We start from the raw sequence: 18,209 nt of genomic DNA on the forward strand, positions 1-18,209 counted from the left end.
CACAGGTTTTAAGTGTTGCCGGCCGTGCCCTTCTCTGTGAGGAACTGTGTCTGTGCCACCACTCCAAAATAACACAGCCGAATTAATTGCTGATTGAGAGACAGAGCATTGCAAATAAAATAACATGCAGTGAAATTATTGTCGCCTTTTAAGCTTTATGTCTGTGTGTGTTTCATGACAGAGACAGGTGCGCGACTGGGGCCGTCCTCCCCCGACCCGTACTTTGAAACAAGCCCGACCCGTTACCTGTAGAGGTCAGACACGAGCCCCTCGTCACAGCGCTCACAGAGGCGGTTGAGCAGCTGCTCGCTCTCCCCGTACAGACACAGGTAATTTGAAGCCGGGAAAGGCGTCCGTGAGAGGCAGGTGATGGTCTGCACCTCGCCGTGCTGGTTCAGGTGGAGTCTGAAGTAATCGCCCGTGCTGGCGCTTCCCGTGACGATTTCTCTGCCCTGCAACGACATCAGAGCGTTCCCACAATCAGTCAGGAGGATCCGTGAGCGACTGCCAGGTTCCTGTGCTTCAGGGTAGGCCATTCAGTTCCACAGAGGCCACGTACATATTTAGCGTGAGACATCTGAGCCTGCAGCGGTGTGTCCGGGCCGGGCTTCGCAGCGTGGAGGTAGTAATATCCGCCGGGAAGTTTGGCACCTTAAATCAAGAACAAACGAACACACACATCAGTCCACTCACATAATAACAACTCATTTTGAGCTTGGAAAGCCTGTAAGGTGTGTCCCGGCGGTTGTGTGGTGTTCACAGGCCCGCGCGTCGGATAGGCATCGCTCTCAGACTGTATGATCTGCTGACACACCTCGGGTCTTCGCCCCCGTGTACTTGGGGACGAGTCGGTCAAGCTCCACAGGAAGATCTGCCGCCGTCTCCAGCGTGGGGTCGAAGAAGGGCAGCAGCGCCTCGGCCAGCTGGACTCCCACCTCTCTGGAGCTGAAGACCTGGTGGCTCCACTCGTCGGCGTGGTAGCGGCGGGCGAACTTGGTGAGGGGCCCCGCGGCGCGGACCACAGGGTCGTTGGTGTGGAAGGCAGTGTCAATGACAAGTTTGCCGTCGTACACCAGACAGGCGTCATTAACGGCCTTAAAGGCATCCGAATCAACCCCTTTCTTATAAAAACTAATAAAAACCTGAGAAAAGTGAAAGAAAGGATGAATTAAACACGACGCGTGAATATGGGTTTTTGAGGCTTGGTTATTTTAAAGAATGTAACAGCCTCCGTTATTTTTAATGAAGATGCTGAAGCACGTTGTTGCTTACGGAGCACTGGAGTTTAACGGGCGTTGTGTCCGTGGTGAAGGAAACTGATGTGATGGGCTCCGAGTCTTTCCCATCATTCCACTGGGCGAGCAAGCCGTTGTGATGGACGGTCACCCCAGCGTCTCTCAGGGCTCCATCCACAGCTCTCTCCACCGCTGGATTGTTGAAACAAGTAACGGCCGTGTCCAACGGTGGCTGTACCAAGTGGATACGAGAGCCACTTACTCCCAGGGACAGCATTGTTTCTGTAGTGGTGAAGACATCAATTGTATTGCCGTACACCACTGCATTGCCTGCAGAAGAAGAGAAGGATATATATTAAGAAAATGAATAGGGGGATGAGAATATTATTAAAAGCGCTGGGAAATTAAATAATGCCCTTCCACATGAGGGTCACCTAGCAACAGGGAACTAAGATAATTTGCGGAGGAAACTGTACTCCATGATCTTGTCTAATCATTGTAGAGCTATTTGGGAGGATTTGAAGTGAAATAGTTTTCAATTTTCATCTGAACAACACTGGAAAACACAGCCTTGATGATGTACTGGGGAAAGGAACAAAAAAAAAAAAATCAATTGCTGCTTTTGTGAACTGGGCTTTGATGTTGCAGGAAGTGCTGTTTTCTTTTTTGTAAGATCCTACCACCGCCTTAAAAGAAAAAGAATATCAAAAGAACTTGAGTGCAGAAGAGTTCAGGCTGAAGTGGCACGGATCAGCGGTCAAATTAGCGATGTGCGCTGCGTGCCACAAGGGCAGCCTCAACAGCAGGGAGAAGGAAATGAAAACAATTTAAAACAAGTCTCCCGGATGGATCATCTCTTTCGCAGCTTGTTCACAGGGTCTCTCTCATTCCAGCACTGCATCAAAATAATAGACTGACACGCCTCTCTTTTGGCAGGAAATCCATCCACTCGACTCATTTATGCAATCAGCAGCATAATAACAGGAGAATAGAAACCTTCCTGTTACGAGTATATACAAATGTTAACCAACACTTAGATGTGCAGAGTGACAGATTTGTGGGTTGTTACTCGGCACACGTTGGAAAACAAAATCACAATATCGTCTGTGTTTAGGTTTACAAGCTGTGATGCCACGGGCTCCAAGGAAAACAGGTGGATCGGTATTCTGTGCATTCTGTGTTCTAATCAAATGAACTTTTGAACTACACTAAATTGAAATGATTTGCTGCATTAGGCCTAATTACTTTGTAATATTGTTGCGAATGAAGCAGATTAATTTTGCGGTGTTCTGTATCGCAATTAATAAATTCCACAATCAACCTTCTCCAGTTCTGGAGCTACACATCTACCATATGTGGCTTTTAATTTTAATTAAAAAACGCAATCTTTTTTTTTTTTTTTTTAACTATTATGTGCAAGAAACCCAAATTAAATAAGCCACGCTGTGGAATTTCAATACACAGTTGTACTACGATCAAGCAGGTTCTGCGATGGAGGTATATTCAGCAACATGATTGCTCTATTTCAGCTTATTAAGTGCACCGTCTTCCGTTCCCTGGCATTCACCTTTATCTCCCTCTCTCTCGATCTCGATATTCATGAGAAGAGCAGGGAGTTATCAGCAGAAAGCATGCGGTAATAAAGGCACTGTAACACGGAAAGCAGGGACTGTGTTTCCCAGGGCTTTTTTCAGCCTACTATTATATCACAGTAAGAGCTCTTGATAGTGCATCTCTCACCATATACAGAAAATAAAAGGAGAGTCTGCTTCCCTGCTCAACAAAGGCTATTTTTAAAACTGCTGGCCACCTCTTAGGGAAAATCAACTGAGCGCCGCAGGATCTATTTTGTAAAGATTTGTAACTCCTCGTCGTGAAGGCGGTGAGGTGCTCGGCTATGATTTGCACCGTGTGGCCTTGGAAATGCTAAAAAAAAGCAGAGCTATACTGACAGAAAAAACTACAAAAATAGATTAACCACCACGATGTTTCATACTGATATAATTACAGTTTCAGTTTCATACTAAACCTGATTTTCTAGTAAGAGGACTGATGAATATTATCCCTCTGTACCCTCATAAAATGCACATGGTTAAAAGTGCAGTGTGACTTTTCTTCTCACTAATTCGTCTGGCCTTCACTTCACTTGTTCTGTCCAGCAGTCCGAGCTTCGCCAGTTCCAGAGCACGGAGTTCACTGCCACACTGTGTGCTGTCCGTGGTCCTGAAGCTGGCTGCGGCCCAGCACTGCTGCTTAGTTCCTCTCATTAAACACAGAGGAAGTTAACGGCGCTTTCTGTTCCAGGCGCTGATGAATTGCACGCTGGCGGCTTCAAGCTACCTTCGGATTTGCATTATAATGATGATCACATAAATTAATCATAACCCAGAAGTGTGCACCTATTATTTCTTGGTGTCTTTACAGTAAACAAAACGTACTTACTGTCCTTCTGTGTTTTTGTGGACAGAGGCTGAATTTCAATGAAGACAGGCTGGTCATGTGATCAGTTTCACTTCAGTGCAACAACAATCATCCTCACTGTTCACAAATATCAGTGCATGTGTTTTTAAAGGGGGTGGGGGGGCAGGTATCTTCAGAAGAAGTAGAATATTACGTAAAGTGTATTTTTCAAATGACAAAGATATATTGATTGTTGTTTCATACCAAGTTCAGGCAGATAAATGCATAGACCCCTTTAGTATTATTATTATGATTATTGTTATCATTACTTTATTTAGAAGAAGCCTTTATCTGAAGTGTATTTTATGGGTAAACAGTCTTAACTACGCAAACTGAGACCAATGAACGAACCCCCGCTGTGTCAATGATGTCCTTTAATGGGGAGGAATGTCACGTTTTCCACACAAAGCCAGCAGATTCAACATACTCCTCAATAGATACCATAATTTGCATTCTCTCCTAATTTTGCTACTTCCTTGATAATTAAATGATCTTCTAATTAGTTAATCTAATGGGGTTAATCATGCGCTGCTCGCTGCCCCTATTATTTTTCTTCAGGAAAAAAAATAAATTATACTTAATTAATTCTATCAGCCTTTTCATCACCAGAGTACCATTCCCCCCAAAAAATTAATATCATGCTGTAAATGGAAAGAAGAAGCAGAGCTAGACAGATGAAAGATTTCATTCAAATTAATTAAGTCCTAATTATACAGTGGGAGTAGGGGGAAGGATGCCTAATAAGGCAGATCAAATAAAATCAATCTCCGAGCTCATGGCAGGCTGCAACATACCCTCAAGATGCAGGAAGTTCTGCTGAAGCCAGTTGTGGAGCTTCAGACAGTCTCTCTGGTCGTTCACAGTGAACAGGTTAGACGGTGTTGGTCCGGTGTATCTCTGGTCTGGCCGGACTGCAAGCTCTCTGTTTGTGCAGAGTTGGCTGATGTCGGCCCCAGTGGGACAAGGCACCTAAAATAGCACATGAAGCAGGAAAACATTCTCAGCGGCTGGATTAAATCACGCTATTTTCATTCCCACACTAGAGTCAAAACCAGATCAAAGTATGACCTCATCGTGAGTCACTGTTTATGTTCTCCCACTCAAATGCGTTTTATAAGCAGAAGAAAGTAACCTCAATAAAACAGACCTTGACTGGGCACAATTTTCCGATTTGCGATTTACAGGTAGGTCAGCATTTGATTTAGTCTAGGTCTAGGTTCTCTAAACCAACTACTTAGACTAGAAGTATATTGGGGTCAATCTAAATATGTTTCTATTACTCCTCCATAGAACTGCTCTCTGTGAACTGGTGTGATTCAACATACTCTTTCTTTCTCGCTCTCTCTATACATCTATATATTAAATTTAGAAAGGAAAGTGCAAATCTATCAAGTGAGCAACATAGTCAGAATGCATTCTTCTATAAACCTAAGCTGCTGAATGAAGTTCAATCGAACCCCAGGTGGTTCTCCTTCCCCCGATCCACAGAAAGGCAGCAGATAGCAGCAACGCCTGAGAGCGTTCAGCCAATATCACTATCTGGGGCCATGAAGAAGCGACCTTCTCCATGACTCATCCTTCACGGCAGGCAGTGCGCCATTTCAGCCAGCTGACTCACACAGGACCACATCGGGCTACAGTAACGCAGTGTCCTCTGACCAAATAAAGAAATCATATCATATTCGAATAGCCTTTAACTTCAAATTAATTAAACAATCTGGGGATAGCAGGAGGACGCTGTGATTCCACCAGGACTCATTGCTTACTCTGCCGGCAGCGGTTTTGTCATCTAAAACAGAGGTCATCTCAACTAAATACCGAGGCAGTGCGGCGCTTGAGTCATCCTGAACTAAAATTACAGCCACAGCTGGAAGAGACTTAGTTTCTCCATGTTGAAAAACATTGTGTGAAACGCAGGGCTGCCTTGACGAGACTTTCTCAGCAGAAGTTCATGTCACTGAAACTGGGTTTTAAAAACTGACTGACTTTTTTCCTCCACAAGTTTTTGTATTTTTTTTAAATATATAACATCAGTATCTTTACACTGCTTATAACAGATTTTAAACAACACTTCACATTACTGAAATAAAACAGGAATGTGTGTTGTTCTACTACTGCCTCCACTGTTCTTCTATTCTTCTTGTTATTATTTGTATTATGGTCATTTCAAAATATATTACAGAATTAAACCAACTCCATGGGACTTCAGTAATTAACCATGCTTTACAATCAATTAAACCTGAAGTACAAATCTTAAATCTTAAACCTGCACATTGGCAACAGTGCTGTGATTGTGAAGCCTCAAGCTGGTGGCTAATGCTCTTTATTGACAGTTGACATACATTGCTTGGCGCGCCAGTCTTTACACTCTGGGACAAAGAAATGTGTCTGTGTTTAAGTAGTATCTTGAACGTTATATTTATATGATTTGATTAAATCCACCTGATATGCTCTCTCACTATCTCTTGTACATTTAATAAGATAAAATAAAATTATGTTTGGCCCCACAAAACTGTTGTGCCCGAGGCAATCACTTAGCCGGTTATCAGCAACAGCAGCTGTGATTGGACGCAGTGGGCATGCTGGAGAAGGCCAGACACTAGTGGTTCAGTCACTCCTGACAGTAACCATACAGTGCGGTCATCTTACTCTCTATAGAAACCGCAGAGAGAGTTTCATTTGTTGAAATAAATTGTTCGTCAGTTTAATAGCCATCTAATAATCAACATGCTGTAGTGGCGTTCATATTAAGTTTCCTTGAACTGATTTTTCCCCGTATTTTCAGCAATCATGCAATCAATAATTACAGAGAAGGGCATCACAGCCGTTCACTTAAAGAGAAGGATTAGAAAGTATATAATTAGCTAATCAAATCAAGGCAGTGCTTCTGACTTATTTTTTATTTATTTTTAGATGGCTGCTCGTAGTTTTTTATAAATTGTACAGATATCGGTTCCAGCAGGACTGTTTTTTTGCCACACAAAACAATGTGAGTCACACTCTTCAAAATGAGAACGCTTAACTGCTTCAAATGACTTGCTAATGAAATATGGCATTGCAGTAGATTACCTGTGTAATGTATTCCTTTGGATAATTATTTTTTACTGGGATCTGAAACCGAGTAAACATTGCTCCCGCACTTTCATTTAAATAGATTTTAGTTTGTCTATTTTTATTTTATTGTGGTTAAAAAGGAATGTATTCTTGAGTTTGTCTTGTCTTTGAACTGTATTGCTGACATTATGCTTCAAAGCGCGCACTCTGATACCGAAAAAACAAAGCAAGCCATTTTGTCATTTATAGCATGCACTGCTTTCGCTGTATTTCCAAAGAAAATTATTAGTAGGAAATACAGACGAATTAGGGGAATCAAAATGTTTTTTTCTTGTTGTTGTAGCCAGAAACAGCAGAGATCAAAACTGTGGACGATGGAGCTGGAATATAAAGTGAAGGAGGATGTTCTGTCCATTTCCAGGGAATGTGAAAGAGGTCATTGATTATGTTCTGTTTTTTAACAGAATATAAAGACTGTTCAGAGAGATATTAGTCATGCTTCATTTCAAGGGGTGATATTAACTGTTAGGTTATAAAGACAGTCATGCAAACTTAAAAAAAGGTAATTAGCGGAGATTAAGCACTTTGATTGCTTTTTAAAGTATGGCATCCAATGTTATATTAACATATATACATATATAAAAACACGTATTGCATGTTACCAATAGTCTATCTACTGACAATTAACAGCAAAATGAATCTTATTGTAAATGTCTGCATTACATAGTAACCCTCTATCCCTCAAAATTACAGCTGGGACCCAATTATCAATAACTGACTCTTCATTAACTAACAATTAACAAAACCAATATGTGCATTAAAGTACTTATCTGATTGTTAAACCTTTTGTCGTTTAGAGCACTGGCAAATACAGTTGGTCAAAGTACTGCCTTCCAATACACTACAATTATTCTCAATTTAGTTTCAGCCTTCAATGGACAGTCAGTATCTCTGGACGTGATGCTCTCAGACAACAGTGTCAACTAGGGGAGCTGTGGCACTCAGTCCAGTGTGGGCCTCACCTGGTATTGCTGTCCGGTGCAAAGCACGAGGTGGTCATACAGGACTTTCCTGCCCTCAGACACCAACACGTGCTTGGCTGCCCTATCTATGCCCTTCATCTTGCCCTCCACCACGTTGACCCAGGAGCGCAGCGACAGCATGGCGTGGTCCCGCTCGCTGTAGCAGTGGCTAAAGGGAGACAACAGGCAGGTGTCAGTGGTTTCAGACGTTCATGGCCAAGACCTGCATGTTGAACAAGACTGCGCTGATGTACCTGGAGAGATTAGCTCTTAGTGAACATGAAGCTGGGGCCAGAGCCATGCTGGATAGGGGACATGTTTTATATATGTCAAATAAATAGACCACAAATAAACCGATAATCCAGCAGTGCAATGCAGAGGAAACCAAACTCCACTTCTATGTGATCTATTAAGGCCCACGGTCCTTGTCTTGACAAGCAGCTCAAGAAAGTCAATTAAATGCAATACAATGTACCAGTTATAAGGGGGTGAGAAAGTGAATGATCCCAAATTATTCACAGGAAGCTTAATCAGCCGACTGCAGGAGAAGAATCCAAGGGAATGCTGTGAACCTAATCCGTTCTTAAATGTCAAACTAGTGACCAATCCATCGGCTTAGATTGTTGTGTCTGTTCTGCAATAATACCACATCCCTCTAGTTTAGTTTATTTCAATGGACACAACGGATTTCGGGAATGATTCTATTTTAGGAATTTCCAAGACTATGCATCCACTGCAAGGGAAAAAAAGGTGCTGTTTGCACTTCAAATAACTAAACCTTCAGTGCAGTCGTCCATGCCACCCTGTAGTCCTGTCATAAGACAGCAAGCAAAGAGCTGAGCAGATCTGTCCTAGTATGGTGCCTGCCTCTGCTTTTAATTTTCCACTGCTTTGTCAGGAGAGGACCCAGGGAGCACACTCCACCGAAGATTAAAGAGGGGAGAGAGAGAGTGCAGGCCCCTAGGACCACATCTTGTTAATTGCATTCTTGGAAGTGAAAAAATGTCATTTATAAATTGAACCTCTTGGCACTGACGCTTCTATCATCATATATTCTCCATTCTGAGTGGAAAGCAATGCCCATGGTGTCGTCTCATTCTGTGTGTGTGTGTGTGTGTGTGTGTGTGTGTGTCTCGACAGTTTCGGCTATGTTGTAATGTCCTACTGGCATAAATTATTTGGTAATAATAAAACAAATGCCTTCACTTTAATATCTGTAATCCGTCTGTAATTCTCTTGCTTTTAAATGGGAACTCACCTGGTTGCCAAGAAGTTTGTTTTCACCAAATCCTTTGAACAGCCATCTGGAAATCCATGAGTCGAAATCAGAGTGATGTTATTGAACCTCAGGTGTGGGCTATTTTAAGAAAAAAGAGCAAAAGGACATGAAAAGTTGACATACATATTTAATATGTGAAGAAACTCATACATAATGTCAGTCATGGATGGGATTACACAAAACCCCTTAAGTGTCAGCAGCACATATGTTTATTTCTATCTAAAAGGAGAGAGACTGCAATATAAATGTAAAGATGGTGCATGTTATTAACTAGTAATTTATTTGCTTTTAAAATATCCCCCCACACCCCCTCCCTCTATAAAAATAATTATATAATTATAGTTAGGAGTATATCGGTTTGTAAATATTATAAAAGTGCATACAGTTGTTTATCTAATCTACTGTGGTGGCAATTTCGTCCTTTAGGACAACGGAATTAATGTTTGGAATTAATAATGTATTATTTAAATATCAAACCTCTCAAGAGTAGGTCAGTAAGGCTAACTTTTACATACACTGTAACTTTATGGTGGCATCTTTCTCAGACAAAGCCATTTTTGATTTTCCATCTCTTGTACTGGGCTTCACTAATGATTAAGGATGCTTTTTAATGCACCTGATATAACGTTTCAATTGATATTTTAAAATGAATGTTGAGTTTTATGTATCAAATGTACCATTTAGTGAGGTTACATTTACAAGTCTGGAATTACAATTTCATTTAAGTTTAATAAGAATCTGCAATTTTTGTACTCGACAACAAACACAAAAACAAACACAGCACTGAGTTACTGATGAAAGGTTACATTAGATCCACATATCCTCAATAACGGTTTTCAATTCATACTAGCTTATTAAATGTCTACCAATTAAATCTTAGATATGTATGAGCTATTTTAAGCAGTGCATTCGATTAAAGTTTGGACATATGTGAATCATGCCTATTTTGCAAGGTAATTGGGTTACCAGCCAGCAGCAATAGATGACCAAGATGGATTTCAACATATGTAAATGTAAGAACTAGGATTAAGGTGAACATGCATATACGTTTTACTGATTGGGCTGTTTCTTCATTTAATCAACTAAAGAATGTACTGAGCAGTGCTGGTTGTATTTATTGACACTATTTATATCAATGGTTGATGCTAGATTTGTGTTTCTATATGCCGGAAACACCATTGGATTTGGATCAAAAATAATTATATATATTTTTTGCTACTACGAAAGTATTATTTATGAAAGTATTCAATTCAGTAAATTAAATATAATAACATTCCTCCCTTTATTTTATTCTATTTACACAATGGATTTTTGAACATATCTTCCGGGGAAAGAACTCCCCCATAAAAAAAGAAACTAGCTGAGTGAGCAATCCACAAATTCAAGGCATTCTCAGATTCGTATCTGAATGACATTCAGCTGCAATGGGGATTTGAGGTTGCTGTGGATACAAAAGGAGAAAAGAGCAGAAGATAATAAAGTGAAGCAGGGATTAGAGGCAGCAGAATACAGAACAGTAAAATGTACAGATGCTGCCTGGCATATAGCATAACTATTGAATATGACCGCAGTGAAGAGCAGAAGAAAAGGAAAATTCACAGAACGCAAGTCAGCTGTGACTATTGAAAATTGCCTGCTCCTTATTCAGGCCAGAATTTCGTGTGAAATGTGAACACCCAGAACCCTTTTGCCTTTCGCTACCAGAAAGTAACAGCTGTCTATTTTCTGTTCTTCTTCTTTTCCCTATTGTGCACATTTCCTGCGTTTCCTCAGATGGTTATACCCAGGAGTAAAAAAAAAACTCCTTTGTCATGTAAATGCTGTCTTTGGTATGTGCTTAAAATACGCCATCCACTCTGGGCTTCAATCTGGAGACATTTGTGTGGCTGTGAAAGAAGCAGGGTAAATACAGAGGAAGAGTCATAATATTGCACGCATGAAATAACCTCCACATCTAATTTCCCCTTCTTTACAGCACTTCCTTTAAGCAATTCACTCTGGGCATTGCAGGCTCTTAACTTGGGATCATGTTTAAAGCTTAAAAGAAGCGTGTAAGAGAAGTAACTTGTAAGAGAAGGGAAGAAAGCTGACCGACTGCATTAAAAGCAATCTGAGAGATTATATTTTATTATTAACCATTAGTGTCATGATTATATACACTGGAAAATAAATGCTCCAAATAAGTTTTTAATATATATCATTTAGCTTATTTTGAGTTTTGGATGATTCACAAAGTCAATAAATGTAGTCAATAATTATTTTTCTGCAATTAAATATATTTTGAAATAATTTGAATATATTTTCTTCAGATTAGCTTTAGATTAGCTTTAGAACACTTTTTTTTAACAAACCTATTATTTCTGACATGAATTGCCATGTTGTTGATGCATATTATTCCACTTCTACTTTTGCAGCTGTTTGTCTTTATGTCCTCTTTGTTTCGGAGTTTGTTTAAATCAATAGTCACAGTTTCTATAGTCAGAAATCGTGTCAGGATCAAGCATTAGATGAAAGTGCTTTAACATCAGCGCAAACCTGCCTCCTCCGGATGTTTTCATCTCCTGCCAGTTGGAAACAACATGACAATCGGTAAGGCACTAATGCTTAATGATGCCCCTTATTGGGAGACTGAACTTGACCCAATTATCAAACTGTGGATTATTCCCGTTATCAGTCAATGACAGTGCCCATTGTGACCGAGACTTAACTACAAGGCACGGGGCACGGCCAGTCCCATCCGTCTCTGTCCGATCGGCTCCCAGCTGATTTGGAAGAAGGCAAAGCGCCGTCCCTGTGAGTGATGGGGACACGTTGACACTAAACACATGGAAAGCTGAAGAGCAGCCGTTTGGAGCGGGGCTGATAACAGGGGGAACAGCTGGAGAGAGTGCCTGCAAACCCACACCGGTGGCAAAGATAGATAGGCCAGGACAACACGTATCACTAAACCATCTATTACGTGTTAGCTTTGTGATCAGTTAGTAGGCCCTAACTATTTCATTAGTCAACTAATTAGTGACAGCAAACACAGAACTCTGCTGATGATCCCTGACAAGTGTAAACAGCCTAAGCCTAATTAAACAGTCAGCAGTATGCCTGTGAATGCCAACGAGGCAGCTGTGCAAGATGTTCGCCGATAACGTGCCAAACACTACAAGTTATTTTTTATTTTTTCAGCTCAATGGAATAACAAGTTGCCATGCTGTCATCAGCTTAGGGCTTAAAAACCTGCTTTTAATGGTTCATTGTGTGGAGCACAGTTGATCTCTAGGCAAAGACACAAAACATCTACAATCTACCCATGTTGCCAAACCTAGTACCGCATTTTTGCATTTTTGCTTTCACTATACAAGTGATTAAAGGCCTAAATTCATCTAGTTTCAATGGATGATTATTTTTTAGAACTATCAATATTGGTTTCAAATGGGATATTGAATATTATTAAGTCATCAAAAAAATCTTTCTTTATGGGAATTTTTTTTTATCAATTTAGTCTTAAACATTTGAGATCTCTGAATATATATTTCGAAAGACAAATATCTGAATTATATCTGAAAAATGGACAATAGTGAAGAGACTAGCCTCCTGGGAGTCAGGTCACATGTTCAAAATGGTCTCCTTAAATATTTTGTTTTGTTTTGAAAGGACAGATGTTTGCACACCATGTTTTCTCTGCACTTTGATTGAAGATTTTTTGCCAGTTTAAACCATTTTCCATCCTTTCTTGACTGAATTATGATCCTACAGCGCCAAGTTCTTGGTTTACCCTTAATTCTCCAGCAGAAACCCCATCAAGTGGAGATCAAAGACTGCTGAGAGACAGTCAATCAGTACTTTCACTTCATTCCTTTTCACAGACACAGAGATAGCTTCTGCAGTGTGCTTAAGCTCATTGAGGCTTTGAAAAGTTTACTAATAGCTTTTCTACCTGAAGGAAACAAGTTCTGCATTAAAATATTCCTATTCATCACAGAATTGTAATGATCTTTTATGACCTATACTGATAAAGGGCCTTGACTGCTTGAACAGCCCCAAATCACTATAGTCCATCTTTGTGCTTAATATATTTCTTTCAACCCTTCCTTTGTCTTTTCAGGATGGAAATGCCCATTATGGTCTCATCAGACCTTCTCAAAAAGTAATCCATCGCCTTCAGATACTTCTTTGCATATTTGCGGTCTCATCTACACATGCCTGGGGGGCATAAGTACATTGTATATTACCTTGCACTGCACTGTCCTGCTCCTTAGTGTAAGTCTAAGTCCAAGCACCCCCTTGGTGGATTGTCTCTCTGGATCATTGAGAGACTGGCGGTGAACACTGCCCCTAGTGGACACCTGATTTCACACGGCCACATTGTAACAGCATCCTGTGACGGACATTCTCTCTGATATCAGCCAGAGACTATATTCAACAATACATCAGTCAGTACATAATACACAACACAGGTCAGTCTTTCTGCATGGGTGCCTGTTAGAGCTTGAGATCCAGCACTGAATGTTGATGAACTCCTAATAGTTTCATATTTCCCCAATGATAAGTAAATACTTACACATATAAACACACATGTACATTTGTGAACACATACCAGAAAGCCAGCACTTCTAGAAATGCCATCCCGGTATCAGAGGATCCAACTAAAACAATTCGGGCATTGATGGTGACTTTTGGCTCCAGTGTTAGTTTCCGGTTTAAGTGGTTCAGAGCATATGGTGCCTTGAAAGAGAGGGAAAAAAAGACAAATTTGAGGTTTGGAAGACAGATGATGGATCATTTTAACGATGCAGGGACATTACATGTTAACAGAAGATCAATATTTCAAATTTTCTAAGTCATTTTTAATTATACTGTTAAATACAGGCAAAGGCCATTTTAAATTCCAGAAACTGAGAAATTCTATACTTGAGTAGCGGCACACATTTCATTGTTAAAACTGAGGGAAATGAGTCAAAACCAGGCCTTCTTTTTCAAATGGTATGAACCATGAACCGGCAGCCTGGCAGCCTGCCACACCGAGCACAGATCAGATAATGTAATGCCTCTAATGAACAAGACATTGTTCTGTAATCAGTAATAAGAGTTACAGTATGTTTATATCCTTGAAGAAATGGCATTTCATATTTGCTTCTGGTCCACATTGCACGTAGGGTATATATTTAAGAGCTAGGGGAGATAAAGATAAAGATTTTTCTAAAGTCTCTCAATGACTGTCACAACCATTGATATATAGAAGGTTTTTTAAGACCTGTTACCTGAGTAAAATCATTCCCACAGTCCATACTGCTTATAATTTAACACACAATCTGATCCCTTGTTTATGCATGTCTTTCTCAAACCAAATGAACACAAATGCATTCAAAAATATACTGTGAAAAAATCTGTCTTTCATATGAGGATCAAAGGCAAAAGAATGAAGGACTCTTTTGAAATATCTGCACTTTTCATAAATAATATACAGACTCAACAATGAACTGTTTCTGTAGGGATTGATCCTGGCAGTTCTTTATTTCTTGCACGCCTGTATTACCAACATTGTATACAAGTCTCGGTCGATCTTTCTGCTCAGACTCTATTTTGTGTCGCACTGTCGCCCCGAAAATAGACTCTGAAGGCAATTCAAAACTTTAAGTGTGAAAGAGTGGAGGAGATAATGATAATTAGAAGTGTGAAATCATTTGCCCATCTCTTATTGTTAAGCCTTTTTTGTTTACTTAATTACTTTTTATAACTCTGAGCATATGCATGTTATAAACTTATTAGAAAAGCCTATGAAGGAAGTCTATGAAGGAAGCCATACATTTTATTTTAAAAACCTTATATGTTCTGTGAAAAAGCAAGATAGTGGATGTATGGTAGAAATAGGGAGAAATAGGCTGCCCAATCTTATTGATACCCCAGCCACATACTCAGATCCAACAGCTGTCATGCTTCACTAATAATCTCTCAAAGAGCTTAGTCCCCTAATTGGTCCTTGAGCGTTAATAATTAGGTAGATTGGTTCCATAATGCACCTTATTTCAAGGAAATGGCAGCACACAAGGCATGAACACGACACCCGAGAGACTAATCAGCTCTCCGCACATATCCTCAGAATGACACACAGGAAAGACCGGGATTCTCCGATAAGGCTGATTCTGAAATATCGTGTGACCTGCGCCTCCCTTTACCTTTCAAAAATTTAACTTTTCTCCAGATAGTCAAGTCAATTATTATAATAGGTAGGGATCGTGGATTAAAATGAAAATGGTTGGAATGGAGCTGCTACCTTCAAGGGTTACAGTTTTCAGGAAAATAAATGAACAGGGAAGGGCATTAGTGGAGGTCATTTATTTCACAACCTGGGCAGACCAGCAAAAACAAAAGATCATTATAAAAATATAATTAAGTACACATAATTTTTCTTTCTTTCTTTCTTTCTTTGTCATGAACTGTGCACTGTTCTCCCCTAAACATAGTACCTGCATTTCTATTAAAATTATTCTGGATTCAGGACTACACTCATGGGGAATAACTGCCCTCTTAGACTGGTAATACAAAACATACACAAATATTTACCTTTTATGTCATTAGTTTTTTCATAATTTTATTTTTCTCCTTTTTATACAAATTTGTGTAGTAATATTTTTTTATTTTTTTAGTATCAGTTTAATTCGTACAACAAATATATTTAAAACGAAAGCTGTGCAGACTCAACAAACTAATCAGAAAGCTATCAAAGCAGTCTGATAGTCTATTGTTTTAAAACAGTGTTATCTTTTAAACAAAATCTGTTACATTTTATCTACACAGAATCCATTGATTTTCTTTTATTATACTTCATCTGTTGTTATTTAAACATTCTTTTGGTGCCTGGATTTAGATAACAAAAAATCCACCTGGCAATTCAACTTTATGGATCCTGTTTAATTATGCTATTGTTAACGGCATGCACAAGCATGACTTGGGGAACTTCAAATTAATTCAAGGGTGCATTTCAATTAATAGAACTAGCAACCGAACCCGCGCAAAATGGAAAAAAAACAGTGTCAATGAATGAAGTGTGAAAAGCTGTTACTATAAAAAAAATATAATTAAAAAAGTAAAACCCTTCAGTAACTTCCAACACAACCAAAAAATAAATAAAAAATTAAGTAAGATTTTGGAGTAAATCACGATAGCACAGGATAATCTTTTAGTTATAACACAGAAGTCCTGAAGATGGTAGTTTAAATCTAAGGGCTACAGACATTCAGATATTCAAACCTATACAAACACTTACATTTGTGGAATTAATTGATATGGTATCACATTTGGCTTCGGCTCATTTTTAGACCAATAGTTTATTTCTCAGCCTTTTCAATACTTTTTATGATGTATTAATATGTAGGCTTTAGATGTTAATAACTTATGTAAAATGCCACCACAGAAAGCTAATCAGTAACCGAAGGCTAAGGTTCTGCTGAGCAGGTGCAGCTATCCCTAATCACAGGAAGTTACATAACATTAAATTGAACATAATGGGCAAAGCTCTGCTATGACCAATGTACTTTGTAATCTGATACTGTATTGACATAAAAGGGAACAGGTGCTTTAACCCAATTAATACGTACATGTTAGGCACTGGATGTACATCAGAAAGGCTCATACAAAGCTCTGAGTCTTGTTCTTATCTGCCTAGCAGTCTTAAAATGGCAGTTGCTGTGATACCGAATCAAGTTTTCCAAGTGCCTTGAGCTGAATAGCAGAAAAATTAAAAGCTTATTTGCTAATGCAAAAGTGGACAAAAAAAAAAAAACAGAGTATCTATGCAAGAACACAAGGATTACCCTTAGCTTTTGAGGTCTGCAATCCACCCACGGCATGCATAACCATATTGCCACACACAGAGCATTTTGAGTATAGAAATTGCCAATAAATTAAGTGAAACTGGCACTAAAAATAAAATGTTTTATTATGTAGTCGAGAAATGGTAAATATAAAACAGAAGAAATTTTAAAATGTTTTTTTGTTTTGTTTTTTTACATTTGCTTACACAGACAGATGGATAGATATATATATCTGTATTAGCATAATCTCCCTCTCTTACCAGCTTTGATCTTTTGTTTTTGCTTGTCTTTCCACCTTGACAAATGGAAAATAAAGAAGGGGGCTGGGCTAGGTTTCACAAAATTATATTGCTACAGGGGTTGAAAATCTATTTTGCCATCTCCCAGTTCAGTCAAAACAGTCAAACACAAATGTCACGTAACATTTACAAGCACGGGAATGACGTCTTCTACCTGGGGATTGGTAAAATGAGTGTGATATTTTCAAATACAAGACACAAGTGGTAAACACTCTCAATTCACTTGTAAGGAAGACCATCTGGTGCCTGCCATTAAGATGAGATATTTAACAATCAGATCAGAGTTTAAACGGAAGATTGCATCATAGCACCTAATAAAAACAAGTTATTCATGACATTTCGCTCTTAAAACAACTTGATTCTGCTTTTCACAATCTTCTTAAAGGTAATTGCTCCCATAAAATAGAATCAATCTAAAAAGTGTGATATGGATCCTGTGAAGCAGTCGGCTTTATTGTATGGGTATCATATTATGGTAACAATAAATGGAAACGGGTAGATAATAAACACAAATGGGGAATATGTCTCATTCCTGTGAATTATTTGCTTCTTAGTTACACAAATGTGGGCTGTACTCGGTTTCTTTTGACATTTTGAAATTAAACGAGTGAATATTAAAAATAATGCATTCCTACCTCAATTTAATACAAAACCAGAGCAACCCAATAAATATGTAAGAAACTACCAGCTGTCTTGGGCAAAAGAGTGACAAAATAGCAAGTGACTTTACCTAACATAACCTTAATGAAATACTAGAAATCCCCAATTTCCTGCTGTTCAATGTATTGCATGCCACTGATTTGGTGTTCCTCTTTTTCCTCCTGCTGTTCCTATTATTTGCCAGGGTAAATAGCAGTTACATTCAAAAATGCCTTTTGGTTTCTCAGAGCTCAATAAGAATAGATAATGAATGTGAAGATTTAAATTATCCTGCCTGTCAGGCTTAAGGATTTTAAGAGCCTTTTTTTATTATTTTGCTAAAAATATAACAAACCACATATATAAATGTTATATACTGTAATGAATAACAAAAGTACAGCAATATCATAATACAA

General features: G+C 39.1%; 1 protein-coding gene across 2 annotated transcripts in view; it reads right to left on the reverse strand.

Moving 5' to 3' along the window:
* The window catches only part of cfap61 (cilia and flagella associated protein 61), a 32,525-nt gene that overhangs the window by 2,181 nt on the left and 12,135 nt on the right, over nt 1-18,209 (reverse strand). For both annotated transcript variants that reach the window (XM_066722490.1, XM_066722407.1), the window contains 8 exons: nt 13,639-13,766; nt 9,030-9,128; nt 7,772-7,940; nt 4,490-4,664; nt 1,273-1,565; nt 815-1,142; nt 560-651; nt 247-452 (listed from right to left, as the gene is read on the reverse strand). In XM_066722490.1, the coding sequence (XP_066578587.1) occupies nt 247-452; nt 560-651; nt 815-1,142; nt 1,273-1,565; nt 4,490-4,664; nt 7,772-7,940; nt 9,030-9,128; nt 13,639-13,766 (1,490 nt within the window). The remainder of the gene's footprint in view (nt 1-246; nt 453-559; nt 652-814; nt 1,143-1,272; nt 1,566-4,489; nt 4,665-7,771; nt 7,941-9,029; nt 9,129-13,638; nt 13,767-18,209) is intronic.

This window comes from Amia ocellicauda, chromosome 1 (assembly GCF_036373705.1).
Source record: "Amia ocellicauda isolate fAmiCal2 chromosome 1, fAmiCal2.hap1, whole genome shotgun sequence".
Lineage (NCBI taxonomy): Eukaryota > Metazoa > Chordata > Actinopteri > Amiiformes > Amiidae > Amia > Amia ocellicauda.